The sequence below is a fragment of the Natrix helvetica genome (assembly GCF_964273705.1).
Source record: "Natrix helvetica genome assembly, chromosome: 3".
NCBI lineage: Eukaryota > Metazoa > Chordata > Lepidosauria > Squamata > Natricidae > Natrix > Natrix helvetica.
In genome coordinates, this window is record NC_138549.1 from 140425962 (window position 1) to 140444807 (window position 18846).

General features: G+C 39.0%; 1 protein-coding gene across 1 annotated transcript in view; it reads left to right on the forward strand.

Annotated features, from left to right (window-relative positions):
* IPO9 (importin 9) overlaps positions 1–18846 on the forward strand; it is a 35862-nt gene that overhangs the window by 3914 nt on the left and 13102 nt on the right. The window contains exons 2-12 of the mRNA XM_081946693.1: positions 119–180; positions 1406–1492; positions 1759–1960; positions 3378–3466; positions 5621–5707; positions 10773–10896; positions 11203–11299; positions 13236–13294; positions 16463–16614; positions 17590–17688; positions 18426–18532. Coding sequence (XP_081802819.1) covers positions 119–180; positions 1406–1492; positions 1759–1960; positions 3378–3466; positions 5621–5707; positions 10773–10896; positions 11203–11299; positions 13236–13294; positions 16463–16614; positions 17590–17688; positions 18426–18532 — 1165 coding nt within the window. The remainder of the gene's footprint in view (positions 1–118; positions 181–1405; positions 1493–1758; positions 1961–3377; positions 3467–5620; positions 5708–10772; positions 10897–11202; positions 11300–13235; positions 13295–16462; positions 16615–17589; positions 17689–18425; positions 18533–18846) is intronic.

The following is an 18846-nucleotide window of genomic DNA, read 5'->3' on the forward strand; positions in this document are numbered from 1 at the left end:
GAGTGGGTTGTGAATAAAGTCATTATATTATAGTTTTTTCACCATTATACATCCCCTGAGTCAATGGTGCTTTATCATTGGTCCTTAGGCTGATGGTTTTTATTTTGTTCTATTTCAGAATTTGGGGTTCACTTGGCAGAGTTAACTGTAGATCCCCAAGGAGCACTGGCTATTCGTCAGGTCAGTCATTCAAAATGATCAGTTCAAAAGATTTAAACAATTTATAAATATAGCAATTTTCTGTGTATTAGGGTGGTATGCTAATAGCTAATACTGGGTAGAATGAGTGGATTTCTTTGCATTATAGGTCCAGTCAGGGCAACCAATGTTCAAACTAGTACAAAGTTGCTTTAACTTGAGAAAATATTTTAATGAAATGTTAAAAAAAGCTTGTATGAAATGAAACCAGATAAATGCTCTAGTTCAATATCTATCTATCTATCTATCTATCTATCTATCTATCTATCTATCTATCTATCTATCTATCATCTATCATTTATTTTATATGGCCACATATCTCACAACAGTCTTAACGATTTAAAAGGCAATGTCCAAGGTAAAAGAAAAAGAACTCCTACAAAGAGCCCTGCCAATAGCGCTTACCTAACCTCCTGGGTCAAATGCTTTAGGGAAGGTTAACAGGGCCATGTGGCTTTTCTGGAGTTTCCACAAGAAAAATGCAAGGGACGCACAACTCCTACATCCAACATAAGGGCACTGTTGATGGGAGAGACCTGGAACTTTCCCTGCTAAATCTAGTGGGGTAAATAGAAGCAATGGGAGATAGGCAATCCCACAAATAGTCTGGCCCAGAATATGCTGGCATTGCTCAGGAGTCAGTTTCCAGAAAGCTTTGTTTAGACTTAGTTTAACTCACAGTTATGTGTCATACTTAAGATTTCCTTGAATTAGAATTGGCAGACCGGAGTGAATACATTAGATCACATCTAAATGGTAAAAGTAAAATTAAATAAACTAGCCTTAAGTATATGGTTACCATTTCATTACAATAAAAATATTAATATCAAGTCACTCATATTAAAATACAGATGTGAGACGATTGCTTTCAATAGAATTCAAGGATAGGCATAGTCTTGCATTTAAAATGTGTACTGAAGAATTAAAGCATAATTTTAAACTAAATTAACTAAAACATTGCATGCATTTGTAAAATGTTTCTTGTCTCTGTCAGCTTCAAGTTATATCTTGCTTTATGATATAATGTAATATAGTTTCCTGGGCAGATATAATTTGTTAAATAATGAGTAATATTTACTTTAGAGCTTTAAAAGCAGCATTCCTCTGTAATGGAAACCAGTTGTGTCTGTTCTTTGAATTTTTGAAGAGATGAAAGATCATATGCAATGATAAATCTGGGATTCTTTATTCTGTTTTTTATTCATAGCTAGCCTCTGTGATTTTGAAACAATATGTGGAAACTCACTGGTGTTCCCAATCAGAGAAGTTTAGACCTCCTGAAACTACAGAAAGGGTAATGCCTGTTTTTAAAAATTCTATTTTTAAAAAAATCTGTTATACAATACCCAAGTTTAGAACAACTATAGAACAACTTAGAAACTGTATTTCCTTTTTATGCAATTTAAAGGACATTTAAAGTCAGAGATAAATTTTTCCTGAGGACACCTTTTTCCAGATATTAAATAGTCTTTGATTATTTAATTAGATGGCACCTGTAGATATTGCTATTCTGTGTAGACAAAGATTGTTTCTAAGTTCATCTCTTTTTATTATCCATAGGCAAAAGCTGCCATTAGGGAACTGCTGCCCAATGGATTGCGGGAATCAATTAGCAAAGTTCGTTCAAGTGTTGCTTATGCAGTTTCAGCAATAGCACATTGGGACTGGCCTGAAGCTTGGCCTGAGCTTTTTAATCTCTTGATGGAAATGCTGGTCAGTGGAGATCTAAATGCAGTGCATGGAGCTATGCGAGTGCTTACAGGTATTTGTGTTTTATATGCTATTAACTGGATAATTCTACTAACTTGGCTTGACTTTTTACTTTGATTTTTAAGATAGAAAATATTTCCTACTTTTAATATAGTTGTAGTAAAAGTACAAAGTACACTGCATTTTAATATAAACAAAGACTTTTGACCCTTTAGAGTCTAGCCTTTTATGAAAGTTGTGCAATATTGGGGTATAATAATCAACAACATATGTCATTCCATTAAATCATTAGAAAATATTGTTTTCCTTAATAGACAGTAACTAATTGATCATTAGATATCCAGTGTGACATGATCTTTATTTCTATAAGTATTGACATTGAAACAAAAAAAAATTGTACTAGACCTCTAGAAAACTGTGACTCTGTTGGATCACATTGTGTCATTTTTATCTCAAGGATGGGAAACATTACCACACAATTTGGCCAAAATTCTGTATTTCATTTTTTTTCTTTTCAGATTTAAAAGGTTAGAAGGGGAATGGAAAGCCGTGTGTGTGTGTGTGTGTGTGTGTGTGTGTGTGTGTGTGTGTAGGATGGGGATGGATGCAATTTACTTCCAGAGGTTTCCTAATCATATTCCCATCCTTAACTCTTAAAAAATAGTGATTTGGAGCAAGTTGTTGAGGATAGGTGAGAATGGAGAGCCTCCTATTTTTCCTTAATTTAGGAAGGAAGAAACAAACAAAAAAATCTGCCTTTGAAATTTAACTAGATTTTATCAGTGTGTTTTCAGGTGTTAATGGGCTACATGAGGCTTGCATGTTATAGGTTGCTGACCCATGAGATGCCTGTTCAAACAATGATTTTTTAAAAAACAATGTCTCAGATTATATTAGTAAAAGTTAATACATGTTAAAAATTGTATCTAAGAATCCAGGGTGAATGACAACTACTGATGATAATGGTTCATGGACTGAAGTTCCTAGACCTGACAATGTTCATATCAAATATACTAGTTTGTGTAAATCTGTTTTACTTTAACCAGGTAGCTGAGGAATATAAGAGAATAGTTTCAATGCACCTTTGTGTAACAGAGTCAATACATAATAATAAATTATGGATATATGTCTAGTTCTCGTGAGGCAGATAATCAGTTCAGTTAGAACTCTTTAACCTGGCTATATGATTTTCATTGTAGGAAGAATGTATGTAGGAAGATAGATTTGAACCATATGATCCCCCACCTATAATTTCAAATAACGGAGCCTAGAAATAAAATAAATTTGCTATTAGAAGAGCTAGACTGTAAGTAATTGCAAGGGAAACTTTTATTCTTTTCTTTGTCCATTTGGTCATCAGTATACTGTTAAAATGGATAAACAGCATAGAATTAAGATGTATTCCCTGAATATATGTCTGGGAAACCATAATTTAGCTATGTTATATGCATACATATAATATCTTGTAGAGTTCACTCGAGAGGTAACAGACACACAGATGCCCCTTGTTGCTCCAGTTATTCTTCCCGAGATGTACAAGATTTTTACAATGGCTGAGGTATGGATGAAAATTGTTTTCTTCTATGTCATAGGAATAATATAAAATAGCATGTCTAGATTTACTGTACTTTTAGTGGTACTTCCTTTGAAGGCTCTTCTTTTCCCCTTCAGACCCAAATACAGAATACCTCCCGTAAGCATGGAAGGAACAGGGCTGCGGGTACATATCATTGACCAGACTTGATTAATCATTCCAACAACCATTGAATACAAATGAACTTGTTGATATTGTTCTGAGGATGATCAGTTTAGCCCAACTTATACTGTAAAAATGAGGAACAGATACAGGGATTATTGAAACAATTTTTTCTTCTGTTTCCATCAAGAAAATGGATTGATAGAGGCCTTTATGCTAAGGTCCAAGCAGAAGAAAGTCTATATGTGCATAGACAATGATCAAATCCAGTGAGTCCAGGTAGTCTTGATCTTGGGTAAATATGCTTGGGATGCAGGTAGTCCTGGACTTGTGACCACAATTAAGCCCAAATTTTCTGTTGCTAAGTGAGACATTTGTTAAGTGAGTTTTGCTCCATTTTATGACCTTTCTTGTTAAATGAATCTCTGCAGTTGTTAACGTTAGTAACATAGATGTTAAGCGAGCCTGGTTTCTCCATTGACTGCTTGTCAGAAGGTTGCAACAGTTAATCGCATGACCCTGGGACACTGCAACTCTCATAAATATGAGTCAGTTGCCAAGCATCTGAATTTTGATCATGATCATGTGACCATGGGGATGCTGCAATGGTAGTAAATGTGAAAAAGGGTTATGTCGCTTTTTTCAGTGCTATGGTAATTTTGAATGGTCACTAAATGAAATGGACTCTTGTTTTTCACTTTCTTATTCTCCATTTATAAATGGTGATTGAAGAGCATCACTATCCATGGAGACTCGACTGATTAGGATTAGAAGGATTCACATGAGTATTCTTCATGGATATCCTAATTAAGGTTTTGAGAGGCTAAAAATCTCTCAGAACTTTAAAGCACCTCTCTTTGGGATAAATCATTTAGTACTTCCCTTTCCTTTCTGTGGGAAAAATGCCACAGGAACCAAAAGCTGCAATAAAACGTCTTTTCTGTCATCCTAGAACAGCGATGGCGAACCTTTTTTGGCTCGCATGCCACAAGTGTGGGGAGTGCAGGGGGGTCGTGTGCGGGTGTGCCGTACCCATAATGCAACGCACGACCCAGTGCGCATGCGTGCACAACGCGCGACCCCCCCCATTTTTACATGCTTTTTTCGCCCTCCCCAGGCTCCAGAGGCTTTATAGGAGCCTGGGGAGGGCAAAAAGAGCCTCCCCGCCCCCCCGGAGGCCCTCCGGAGGCTTCAGGGACCGTCCGGAGGCTTCCCTGAAGCCTTTGGAACGCTTAAAACGACCCTCCGAGCAACCCGGAAGTCACAACCCGGAGGGTGGTTTTAAGTGTTCCGAAGGCTTCAGGGAAGCCTCCAGACGGTCCCTGAAGCCTCCGGGGGGGGGCGGGGGAGGCTCTTTCTGCCCTCCCCAGGCTCCTATAAAGCCTCTGGAGCCCGGGGAAGGCGAAAAATAGCTTTTAAAAAGGTGAACTCAGCTGGCCAGCACGCATGCGCGCTGGCCAGCTGACAGGGCAGCGCCTCGCGTGCCCTGACAAATGGCTCCGCGTGCCACTTGTGGCACGCGTGCCATAGGTTCGCCATCACTGTCCTAGAATGATGGAAGAAGATCTTAAGTTATAGGATAGCATATATATGATATACTGTATGTTATATGATTCATAATATTAATTTGCCACAGAATGCTGCAAACATTTTCTTTTTCATAAAATCAGGATACCAATTCTTTAGTAAAACCTGGAATAATTTAACATTTCTGATTAACTTAATAAATGAAATATTTTCAGCTGGGGGTGTTATATCATTTGTTAATCTTTATGAAAATAAAAAGTTATTTTATATTTAAATAATTATCTTATATTTAAATAATTATCTTCTAATGAAGTATATTTTATTAAGATTTTAAACAGAGAAAAATGTTAAAGCAAAGTGTTTTTGTTGGAAACATTCTGACAGATATTTAAGATATTACAAGGTTGTAAAAGGAAATATTAAGTAACAATAAATATTGGTAACACAATTCTCGGCTTGTTCACAATTATAGTTAATTGTTTTTCTTAGGTGTATGGTATTCGTACAAGATCACGTGCTGTAGAAATCTTCACCACTTGTGCACAAATGATTTGCAATATGGAAGAGTTGGAAAAGGTAAATTATTAATTTTGTTATATGTTACATTGTGATACCATAAAAACTGATCAACAGAGCCAATAAGTGTTATGGTTGAAAAACATTTATATCTTAATCACTAACATTTATATCTTAATCACTTAATCACTGGGTCAATATTAAAGGTTTTTTTTTTGGGGGGGGGGAATGACATTGCCCTAGGTCTGTACTACAGGCCACCCAACCAAGCAGAGGAAGTAGATGAACTTTTTGCTAGTCAGCTAACTAAGATATGTAGGAAGCACACCACAATAGTACTGGGTAGAGAAGGGAACAACGGGATCAGCCATATTGGACTTAATTCTCACTAACAGAGAGGAAATGATAGAAGGTGTTGAAGCCACAGGAACCCTGGGGGCAAGTGACCATGCAATATTGGAATTCAACATTATGCAAACACAAGTAGTAGAACAAAGTGAAACTAGAGTCTCGGACTTTAAGAGAGCTAATTTCAATAAACTTAAAGAGAGCTTGGGAAAAATTCCATGGATGAGAATCCTCAAGGGCAAAACAACTCAAGAAGCTTGGGAAATTTTGAAAAATGAGATTACAAAAGCCCAGTCTAGCACAATACCAAGGAAGAAGAAAAATAGCGGCTCCCAAAAGAAACCAGCATGACTGCATAAAGAACTCTCGTACAAATTGAAAGACAAAAAAGATAAGTACAAAAAGTGGAAAGGGGGGGACATAACTAAGGCAGAATATCAGCAAATAGCCCAAGCATGTAAAGATGAAGTGAGGAAAGCTAAGGCTCATAATGAAGAAAGGCTTGCCACAAAAGTAAAAAATAACAAAAAAAGCTTCGTCCAACATGTTAAAAACAAGAAAAGAGTTAAGGAAACAATTGGTCCATTGCTGGGAGAAAGTGGCAAGAAAGTGACAAGCAACAGGGAGAAAGCAGAACTGTTTAACTCATGTTTTGCATCTGTCTTATACACAAAAGGATAAAACAGTCCAACCTATCAAAAACAGCACCACAAAAATCAGATTAGGAACACAAGTTGAAATAGGGAAGAAAATGATAAGTGAGCACCTGTCTACCCTAGACGAGTCCAAATCACCAGGACCGGATGGATTACACCCCAGGGTTCTGAAGGAACTGGCAGACGAGATCTCAGAACCACTGAACTATATCTTCCAGAGATCCTGGAGCACCAGGGAACTACTAGAGGACTGGAAAAGAGCTGATGTGGTTACCATCTTCAAAAAAGGGAAAAAACCAGATCCAGGAAACTACAGCCCAATCAGTCTGACCTCAATACCAGGAAAGATTCTGGAAAAGATAATCAAGCAACGAATTAGCGAACACCTAGAAGCAAACAAAGTAATAACTAAAAGCCAACATGGGTTTGTCAAAAACAGATCATGCCAGACTAATCTTATTGCATTCTTTGACAAAGTCACAAAATTAGTGGACCAGAGGAATGCCGTCGATATAGTTTACTTGGACTTCAGTAAGCCATTTGATAAGGTAGACCATAACCTACTACTAGATAAAGTAGAAGAATGTGGGTTGGACAGCATCACCACCAGATGGATTCGTAACTGGCTGACCAACTGCACTCAACGTGTAATCCTCAATGGAACTGCATCTACATGGAGGGAGGTATGCAGTGGAGTACCCCAAGGCTCTGTTTTGGGCCCAGTACTTTTCAACATCTTTATCAATGATTTGGATGAGGGAATAAATGGGAACTCATCAAATTTGCAGATGACACCAAGCTGGCAGGAATAGCCAACACTCCAGAAGATAGGCTAAAGATACAGAAGGATCTTGACAAACTTGAACATTGGGCACTATCTAATAAAATGAAATTCAATGGTGAAAAGAGTAAGGTTCTACATTTAGGCAACAAAAACAAAATGCACAAGTACAGTATAGGTGGTACCTTGCTCAACAGTAGTAACTGTGAAAGGGATCTTGGAGTCCTAGTGGACAGCCATTTAAATATGAGCCAGCAGTGTGCAGCAGCTGCCAAAAAAGCCAACACAGTTCTAGGCTGCATCAACAGAGGGATAGAATCAAGATCACGTGAAGTGTTAATAACACTTTACAATGCCTTGGTAAGGCCACGCTTGGAATACTGCATTCAGTTTTGGTCATAACACTTTACAATGCCTTGGTAAGGCCACACTTGGAATACTGCATTCAGTTTTGGTCACCACGATGTAGAAAAGATATGGAGACTCTAGAAAGAGTGCAGAGAAGAGCAACAAAGATGATTAGGGGACTGGAGACTAAAACATATAAAGAACGGTTGCAGGAACTGGGTATGTCTAGTTTAATAGAAAGAAGGACTAGGGGAGACATGATAGCAGTGTTCCAATATCTCAGGGGTTGCGACAAAGAAGAGGGAGTCAAACTATTTTCCAAGGCACCTGAGGGTAGAACAAGACGCAATGGCTGGAAACTAATCAAGGAGAGAAGCAACTTGGAACTGAGGAGAAATTTCCTGACAGTTAGAACAATTAATCAGTGGAACAGCTTGCCTCCAGAAGTTGTGAATGCCCCAACACTGGAAGTCTTTAAGAAGATGTTGGATAGCCATTTGTCTGAAACGGTATAGGGTTTCCTGCCTAGGCAGGGGGTTGGACTAGAAGACCTCCAAGGTCCCTTCCAACTCTGCTATTGTATTGTATTATTGTATTGCATTGTATTGTATTGTAAGTCACTCAGATCCCTCTGTGTTGTATAATCAGCTTTGGTAAAACGTATTTCTGAAACATTCAACCAAAGAAATCTTAAGCTTAGGTACTAGCGGCTGTTATTGTTGTTAAATGTTTTTTTTTTAAACTTACCATTAAGTTTAGCCTAGTCATTAAGTGGGACATAACTAATATAAATATAAAACATAAACTTTTCAATTGTAATTTCTAAGATAGGTATCTATATGCTGGCTTTTCATTCTGAAACCTATTTATTAAACTGTTTATAAATGTATAAACTGATGCACAATGTAAAATAAAATAGCTATATAAAATTTCAAGCAAATCATTACACTAATGTAAATATGAGATTAAAAAGTGTGGAATTACTGTTGCCAGATTTACTTGAATATAGCTGCTACAGTATTTTGGAGTGGTTTAAGTAAGTGATTTGAATCCTATTTGAAATTGTATTTATTTGAATTCATTAGCTGTCTGATTCCGATGGAGTCTTTGTACTTTGTAGAAAGTACAAAGTTAGAAAAACCACAAAACAACAACAACAACAACCACCTACCAAGCCAAGAGATAACCCAGACTGAAATAATATTGTAGATAATGAAAATGATTACTCAATTTCTTCTAAAATAAAACAAATTCCCAGTAAAGGTTTTATTAAAAGCTATTTGAGTCAGTGTTCTTTATTTTAAGCATGTATATTTTTCTTTGGACTGCGCTCTGGGAATTATTTTTGTTTAGTAACATTTGTTGAATTATGAGAGTATCCAGTTTCTGTAGATGTAAGGCTTTTCAAGAATTTTTTCTCCTGGTTTGTTAATTTTGTCAGCATAATTCTGATTTCTCAGAATGATTTTCCAAAATCTTGTTTAGTCCCTAATAGTTATTAGTTGGAGGCTTTGAATTTATGTAAGATACTGTGTTTGCCCGAAAATAAGACAGGGTCTTATTTTCTTTTGACCCACAAAATATGGCTTGGGCCTTATTATCAGGGGAGGGCTTATTGTTTTGGGGTTGACGGGCAGCTGCTCTCTTGCGAGTGGGCTCCCAAAGAGCCGGACACAGCCTTAGGGGCGAACGGCTGTGTTGCGCTGTCACAGCAGCGCAACACAGCAGCCATGAGGTGACAACGCTCTTGAGCAGCCACCCAGCAAACCCCTTTCCATTCGGACACAGCGCCATTAATTGACCTAGGGTTATCTCCAAGCTGCGTGAGCGCCTGTTCGCTAGTTCCCGCGGCTTGGCGCCTTCGGAATGCCCCTAAGTCAGTGAATGGAGCTCTGCATGACTGGAGAGGGAGGTTGCGCGAGTGGCTGTTCCGCTCCCTGCTTCTGCGCCTCCCAGCCTCACGATGCCTGGCCCAGCTCTCCCTGCAGAGCTAGGGAACCGTCGCCCTCTACCACCGCCGTCATCCCAGCATGGCTTTTTCTGCGGTTTCCAAATCACAGAGGTAGTCTTCCGGCAGTGGCCGCTCTGGGAGTATGCTCTATGGTTGTGGGCAGGCTGCTGGCAGAGCATACTCCCAGAGCGGCCACTGCTGGAAGACTACCTCCATGGTTTGGAAGCCTCAGAAAAAGCCATACTGGGATGGGGGCGGTGGCAGCGCCCTGGCTCTGCAGGGAAAGCTGGGCCAGGGCATTGTGACGTTTGGAGGCACCCGAGTGGGGAGTGGAACAGCCGTTTGCGCAACCTCCCTCTCCAGTCGTGCAGAGCGCCATTCAATGACCTAGGGGCATTCTGAAGGTGCCACGCTGAGGGAGCCAGGGGGCGGCAAACAAGTGCTCATGCGGCTTGGCGATAACCCTAGGTCAGTGAATGGCACTGTGCCCAGCTGGAAAGGGATTTGCTGGGTGGCTGCTTGCGAGCGTGGTCACCTCATGGCTGCTGTGTTGCGCTGCTGCGACAGCACAAAACAGCCATTTGCCTCTGAGGCTGTGCCAGGCTCTTCGGGAGCCCGCTTGCAAGAGAGCAGCTGCCCGGCAACCCCCCTGACAAACTGGGCACAGCGCACTCACCGATCTAGCAGTATCCCGAAGGCGCCAAGCAACATGAGCGCCTTTGTTCCCCCCCCCCCCATTTCTGCAGCTTGGCGCCTTCGGAATGCTGCTAGGTCGGTGAGTGGCGCTCTGCCTGGCCGGAGAGGGTGAGTTGTCCGGGGTGCTTATTTTCAGGGGAGAGCTTATATTTTTGCCCACCCGAAAAATGTGGCATGGCCTTATTTTCAGGACATCATATTTTCGGGGAAACACGGTAGTTGAATGTCAAGTAGGGAAAACTTAGATTTTTCTCTAATATAGGTATAAAAATGGAATGAATAAATATTGAATCTTCCCCTTTTTCTAATTTTTGAGCTAATTATACTTTTTTTTTCTTTTTACAGGGAGCAGCCAAAGTTCTGATTTTCCCTGTGGTGCAGCAGTTTACTGAAGCCTTTGTTCAGGCTTTGCAAATGCCCGATGGTCCTACATCCGACAGTGGACTTAAAATGGAGGTTTTAAAGGCAAGTACAATATCTGATTTTATGAGAGTTTGAGGTTGCCATGAGCAGCATAAATGAGGATTTTGCATATTCTCAGTGAAATATGAGATCTAATAGCAATATTGGGTTTTAAATTCAAAGCAAGTTGCTGTGATGATTCCTGAAATGTGCTTAGTTTTTCATGCATCCAATGGCTACTGTATGGCAGAGAACTTTTCTGGAGATGAAGAAATATAAATATAGTGTTAGAATAGTACTTAAAGAAAAATCGTAATATTATAAAAGAAATCATGTTATTAATTCTAATGCTCTATTTTCTTCCTGTAGGCAGTGACAGCTTTAGTGAAAAACTACCCAAGACACATGATTTCCTCTATGCAACAGATTCTTCCTATTGTTTGGAATACACTTACAGAAAGTGCAGCTTTATACCCTTTTTGCTTTGGTTTGCAATAAGCATTAATTTCCTTGAAAGGGAATGGGAGGGGGTAAGGGAGAAAAGTTGATAGATACTAATGTACAATAAAATATTTCAGCAATATAGTTTAGAGATTTTAATCAAGAATCCAAAAGATCTATTTCAAATATTTTTCCCACAGGCTTTCAAATTGTCTCTTCTGTAACCCTTGTGACTTAGTGAATGCTGCCTTTCATGTAAGGCTGCTGTTAGCCTTCCATGTTGATAGATACTAGTTGATAGCAGTGACGTGCAGTCAGGTGAGGCAAGTGAGGCACAGCCTCACCGCTCTCATCATGAAAAGAAAAATTTTTTTAAAGGAAAAAGCTGAGCTAGTTGCTGTCTCACCATGGATGGCTCTGCTTAACTGTTAAAAAAAGCACTCACGACTATGAGGCAGGAGAACTGCATGCCTCATCTAGTCTGACTAGGTGTTTTATGATCACTCAAGCAGAGTTAAGCAAGGTTTAAAAGCCTAAAAATTCCTGACATAGTTGAGGCACGCAGTTCTCCTGCCTCATAGTAGAGGGCGCTTTTTTAGAGGCTTTTTTTAACAGTTAAGCAGAGTCATCCATGGAAGCCAGGCAAAGAGCCATGCTGTAGCACACACACTTTCCTCCAGCCTCTTTCTTTTGGAAGGCTCAGATCGGCTCCCCTCCAGCTTCTCGGCTTCTCCTCTCACCCCATTCTGCCAGCAGGAGGTGAATGGGTGGGCTTTATTGCGTTCCAAGCATTTCCCATCCAGACAGCAGGCTGCATTTGCAATGGTGGAGGTGTTTGGGGAAGGCAGCAGGGGAATGGGGGTGGGGATGGCAGAGGAGTGCTTTCAAGCCACTGGAAAAGATATCCAATCCAACTTTTGTGTGTGTGTGTGTGTGTGTGTGTGTGTGTTTGTTTGAGAGTCAGTGAGAGAGGGAAGGGGGTAGGAGAGATAGTCCAATCCAACTTCTGTGTGTGTGTGTTTGAGAGAGGGGGAAGAAGGGAGAGAGGGAGGAAGGAGGGGAAGGGAGAAGAAAAAGAAAAGGAAAAAAGGAAACTTGTTTCGCAAAGGAGAAAAACAAATGCTGTCATTTTAAATCGGAACTGAGCATGCCTGGCTGTGGAATTCTAGGAATTGAAGTCCACAAGTCTAAAAATATTTGAAACCCACCACTGTGTCAGTGCCTCATCAGCCATAAACCTAACCGCACGTCACTGGTTGATAGTGTATAAAGTTGATAGAATACTAAATTTCATAGCCTGTGTCTCATCAGGTGGTATTTCATAATGGACAGAGCCTGAAACATACCTCTTCTGCTGTAACTGATGGGACTGAAAAATGTAATTAAGGAGAGGGTTGAGCTGAAGCTGAAGGCTGATATTTTTTGATAGCTTAAATCAGTGTTTCTCAAACTTGGCGACTTTAAGTCCTGTGGACTTCAACTCCCAGAATCCCCCAGCCAGCATAGCTGGCTGGGGAATTCTGGGAGTTGAAGTCCACAGGACTTAAAGTCGCCAAGTTTGAGAAACACTGGCTTAAATGAATAGATGGTGTATTTTTGCCAGAAAGTGAAAAATGATTAGCTTGATATTACTATTGTTAGACTATACTGCACTATTAATATCTTTAGATCTTTTTAATAATGGTTTCAACATACAGTATTTTACAGATTTTCTAATGTTGATAGTCTTATTTTATTTGTAATGTAAAGGTATATCTGAATGATTTGCTAATAAAAAAATAAATACTTTTGAGAGGGCATTTTTCCCCATTAGTTCAGTTGATATTCTTTTTTTATTAGACCTTTTTCTAATAAATGATAGTCTTTGAATTTTTCATTATCTAGATTTCTTGCATAGATGAAATAATTGTATTGCAATCTAATTGTATGGTAGCTATATTTATTTTCCTTAATTTACTCAACTACCTATGTGAGAACAGAAGTAAATTATACAGAAGAAGTGGAAGATCCAGTGGATTCTGATGGTAGGAAAACTCTTTATTAGAGGCGTAATGAAAATTGATATTTTAAAATATGCTCCCTGTAAAGAAAAAAAATCAGTCTTTAATCGGTGATGCTTTGAGTTGTCATACAGAGAATAAGTTGGCTATACATATTTTGAATGTCAAATGGGCTCCAATATAACACATTTACATTGCTTTAATAAGTATATATACATACATAGATACATAGATACATAGATACATACATACATGCTGGTCTTGTTGTATTCAGGTCTTTTCCCATGTAAGATTGAGATTGTATTGGCAACGTTTCCGCGAGGTCTCTTCAGGCTGGGTTTTGGGCTTAAAGCGTGGTCGGAGCTGCCATCTTTCTATAAATCTTGGTGGACGTGTGTGGAGTTCTGGTGTTGTTTCAGTAAGTGGAATGATTGGTTGTGTGGTTGTATCATGATTGGTAGGTTGGTGCTGATTGGTGCTGACTGTGTGTCCATTGTTGTTTCGTGTTGTAACGGCCTGGGTGGTGGGTGGGGCTCATTTGTTGATTAGGGCTGGTTTCCAGATGTCTGGTAGGCGGGAGGTATCGTCATGTTTATTCATGTTGTGGGGGTGTTTCTCTATTTCGATAGCTTCCATAATTATTCTCTTGTTGAAGTGTTAACCTGGTTCCTTCAAAATTAATTTCATGTCCTGTAGCTTTAAGGTGCTAGAAAAGGGAGGAAGTTTTTTCTTTTTTTCTTACTACATTCTTGTGTTCTGCGATGCCTGCATTTATTCTCCTGTTCATTTGTCCTATGTATGTTTCAGGGCAGATTTTTCATGGAATTTTGTAGACTCCTTGGTTTTCTAGCTGGATTTTGTCTTTGGGGTTTCTTAAGATGTTGGCTATTTTTGGTCAGTGTTGAAGGCTGTCTTGATATTGTGTTTGTGGAGAATTTTGCTGATTTTATCTGTGGTGCCTTTGATGTAAGGGAGGAGGACAATGCCGTTGTCCTGTTCTGTGTCTCGGTTTTTGGGGGGAGTCTCCCTTTGGATTAGGTTGGTAATTGATTTTCTTTGGAATCCGTTGGAGAAGAAGCCTTGAAAGCTATCCAGAACAAACACAATCCCCCTAAACACATCCTGGACCTGACCAACCACTGCCTAACCAACACATACTTCATCCATAATGGACAAAGATACAAACAGATAGAAGGAACACCCATAGGATCACCCCTCTCACCCATCATCGCAAACTTATACATGGAACATTTTGAAACGAACGTCTTAGATAAATCTGAACACAAACCCAAACTCTGACTTAGTTATGTTGATGACACTTTCGTGATTTGGCCACACGGGAAAGAAAAACTGGACAACTTCCTCACACATCTCAACAGCCTACACCCCAAAATACAATTCACCATGGAAATAGAAGCAAACAACCAACTTCCCTTTCTGGATGTCCTCATCTACAAAAAACCCAATGGCTCCCTAGAACACACCATCTACCGGGAAAAAACACACACCAACCGCTACTTAAACGCACAGTCCCATCATAACCCTGCACAGATCACCTCTGTAGCCAAGACCCTCATCTCCAGAACCAAACGCCTAGCCGACTAAGACCACCTGAAAACTGAATTACACACTCTCACAAACATATTAGTCTCCAACGGATTCCAAAGAAAACCAACCTAATCCAAAGGGAGACTCCCCCCAAAAACAGACACAGAACAGGACAACGGCATTGCCCTCCTCCCTTACATCAAAGACACCACTGATAAAATCAGCAAAATTCTCCACAAACACAATATCAAGACAGCCTTCAACACTGAAAATAGCCAACATCTTAAGAAACCCCGAAGACAAAACCCAGCCAGAAAACCAAGGAGTCTACAAAATACCATGCAAAATCTGCCCTGCAACATACATAGAACAAACGAACAGGAGAATAAATGCACGCATCGCAGAAAACAAGAATGCAGTAAGAAAAAAAGAAAAAAACTTCCTCCCTTTTCCAGCACCTTAAAGCTACAGGACATGAAATTAATTTTGAAGGAACCAAGTTAATCTCCAAAACTGAACACTTCAACAAGGGAATAATTATGGAAGCTATCGAAATAGAGAAACACCCTCACAACATGAATAAACGTGACAATACCTCCCGCCTACCAGACATCTAGAAACCAGCCCTAATCAACAAATGAGTCCCACCCACCACCCAGGCCGTTACAACACGAAACAACAATGGAGACACAGCCAGTACCAATCAGCACCAACCTACCAATCATGATACAACCACACAACCAATCATTCCACTTACTGAAACAACGCCAGCACTCCACACACCCCAATCAAGATTTATAGAAAGACGGCAGCTCCGACCACGCTTTAAGCCCAAAACCCAGCCTGAAGATGGTGAGTAAAACCTCGCTGAAACGTTGCCAAGACAATCTCAATCTTACATGGGAAAAGACCCGAATACAACAAGACCAGCATACCTACACCCGTGAAAATCTACGAATACAAATATATATGCGTCTTTGGTTGTTCGGGTTTTTTCCCGCGTAGAATTGGAAGTATCTTCAAATTCAAAGATACTTCCAATTCTACGCGGGAAAAAACCCGAACAACCAAAGACGCACATATAAACACCCGCGAAAACCTCAAAACACACACACACAAACATACACACACACACACACACACACACACACATACATACATACACACACACATATATCTATACATACATATATATGTGTTTGTCTTAGCTGATAAAGGAGGAGAACCGGTGGTGTAGTGGCTAGCAAGTCTGCCTAATATGTAACACATCCCAGGTTCAAATCCCAGTAAGGGTATGGCTAGCTGATGAGAGCTAAACAGCTTGAAATGGATCCATACTAGTCTCCCTTTATTTATTTATCAGCACAAATACAACATACATGCATACATACATACATACATACATACATACATACATACATACATATATATATATACACACACATACATACATACATACATACATACATACACACACACACACACACACACACATGGATTTTTTAATATTTTAAATGTGAATAAAACAAAGCTATTGGCAATGGTATTATAAAATTTGAATTATGTAAAATAATATAACTGTCAAATACTAAAGTAATAACTTGAAAGATCTTTAATATTTTTCATATAATTTTTAAAATTTAGGTGAAGTTTTGGGCTTTGAAAACCTAGTTTTCAGCATATTCGAGTTTGTTCATGCTCTATTAGAAAACCACAAGTTTAAAAGCACAGTGAAGAAAGCATTGCCTGAATTAATATATTACATCATTCTCTATATGCAGATAACAGAAGAACAGGTAAGCACATTTTTCATGCTTTAAATTGTAAAAAAATGGGCTAGAAGCTTATTACTTTTCAGATATTGATGAAATACAACTCCAAGCAGCTCATTCATCTTGGGCTTGAAGTTGGCATTTAACACCACCTGCATGGACGCAGGCTTTCTACTCAAAAGTAAAATGTTTTTCAAACCTCATTTCATGTTTTAATGTTTGCAAGAATGTATGTACTTCAAAATGATGTATCTCAGATCTTGTGTGGGCACAGCGTCTCTCTGCAAGTCATTAAAGAATCTCTTCCTTTTGCAATTTGTTCCTTTTGCAAACATAGTATGAATGATTTAACCTGTTCTTGTTTAATCATCTGAATTACACAGGCTGTACCATATGGCAAAATACTGATTTATTCTCTTTAAAAGTTTAAATGAGTAATAGATCCATAATATTTACCTAAACAGTTTATTACTAGATAAATATCTTAACCACGCATTCTGCTTGCCATGAAGATGCCCCTCTATTTTTAGAGATCATTGTCTTAAGACACTCCCTACATCTTGATACTATCCTGAAGCTAATCTGCAACTAAGATAGCAGAAAAGTTGTCTTGCAAACGTTCTGGTGTGAGAAAAAAAAAAGACACAAAAGTTTCCAAGCAGACAGTCTGGAGCATCAACCCAGCCTTTGTGGTTTGGCAGCCTGGCCAAGGGGGGGGGACGGACCGGTCCATGCGAGTGATGGGCTGGCGCACCTGTTTCCATCATTAACCGAATCCCACCTGGTTGTGAAGCAGGGTATCCAAGCTTGGATACCCTGATCCAAGCCGTGGGGGTGAGCTGTAAAGTGCCTGAATTTTGATTTGAGCACTGCTGTAATTTTGAATGGTCACAGACAATGATCATTCACTGAGGACTACCTACATGTAGTTTAATTATGTGTAGTCTTGAATAAGCAAAGATATTTCTATAAATTATTGAATTACTGATTGCTTTTCAGATAAAAGTCTGGACTGCTAATCCTCAACAATTTGTTGAGGATGAAGATGATGATACATTTTCTTATACCGTTAGAATTGCTGCACAAGACTTGCTGCTGGTAAGATTTTACAATGGTACAAATTTACAATGTTTTGAAAAATGAAATGTATGGTTCGTCAGATGTTGAAATATATTTCAACATCCTTGACCAATGACAGTGATGGCCTATGCTGATAGAAGTTGGAAACCAGTAATAAGTGGCAGGATATAGGTTTGTTTCTTTTGATCTACACAATAGTGGCAAATGGAAGCTGTTTTTAATAAATAACTTACTGTATGTCACTATGTACATACTTGACACTTATTGCTTGCTGCCTGAGAATGTGTGACTTTTATGCTATTTTATAAGAGCTATTCTGCTCTCAGGTTTTAAGTTGAAAATAGAATGAAGCAATTAATGGATAGTTTAAAAGGAGATACATAAATGTAATGAAGGTCAGAAAGGCTGTGAAATAGAACTATTTTATTTAGCATTTATTCTTGTTTACATTTATTACTCACTGTTTTGGAAAGAAGATACACGTTAATGGTATTAGATTGTTTTCAAACTCTTCTAATGTTTGCTATGTTGAGCTCTATTCTCTCCCCATCCTTGGCATCATTGTATTTCATGTCAATATCTAAAATATTTCAAGATAAATAAAAGAAGACAATTTTGTTAATATTTTTTCCTGACTAGACTGTTTTGAAGCTATTCACTATAACTGCTAACTTCATTATCAACAAAGAATAGTGATATGAAGGTTCCCTTTACCTTTTCTAGAAAATGTGAGCTATTGTCATACTTCTGTATAGGCTGTGGCAGCTGATTTCCAGAATGAAAGCGCAACAGCTTTGGCTGCTGCAGCTACAAGACACTTACAGGAAGCGGAGCAAGCCAAAAATACTGGTGCTGAACATTGGTAAGAAAGCAGTTTCTATAGGTGACAGTATCAGAATATTGAATCCATAATGAAACAAACTAGTATTATATACCTTATAATCAAGTTAGAAATGAAAAATCTAGAATTAGAGCAACTGCCTTCTGGTTGACCATTATAAGTTATTCGGGGACATTAATAAATAAGCTAAGGTTGTACATATGGCAGAATAAATGCTAGTTTTCTAGTCACTTTTTGCTTAAATTACAGGAGAATAAATCACCTGATTTATTATCATTTTTAATATTGCTCAGAAGCTAACCTTTCTTCCATAGAATGCTAAAGGGCATTGGCAT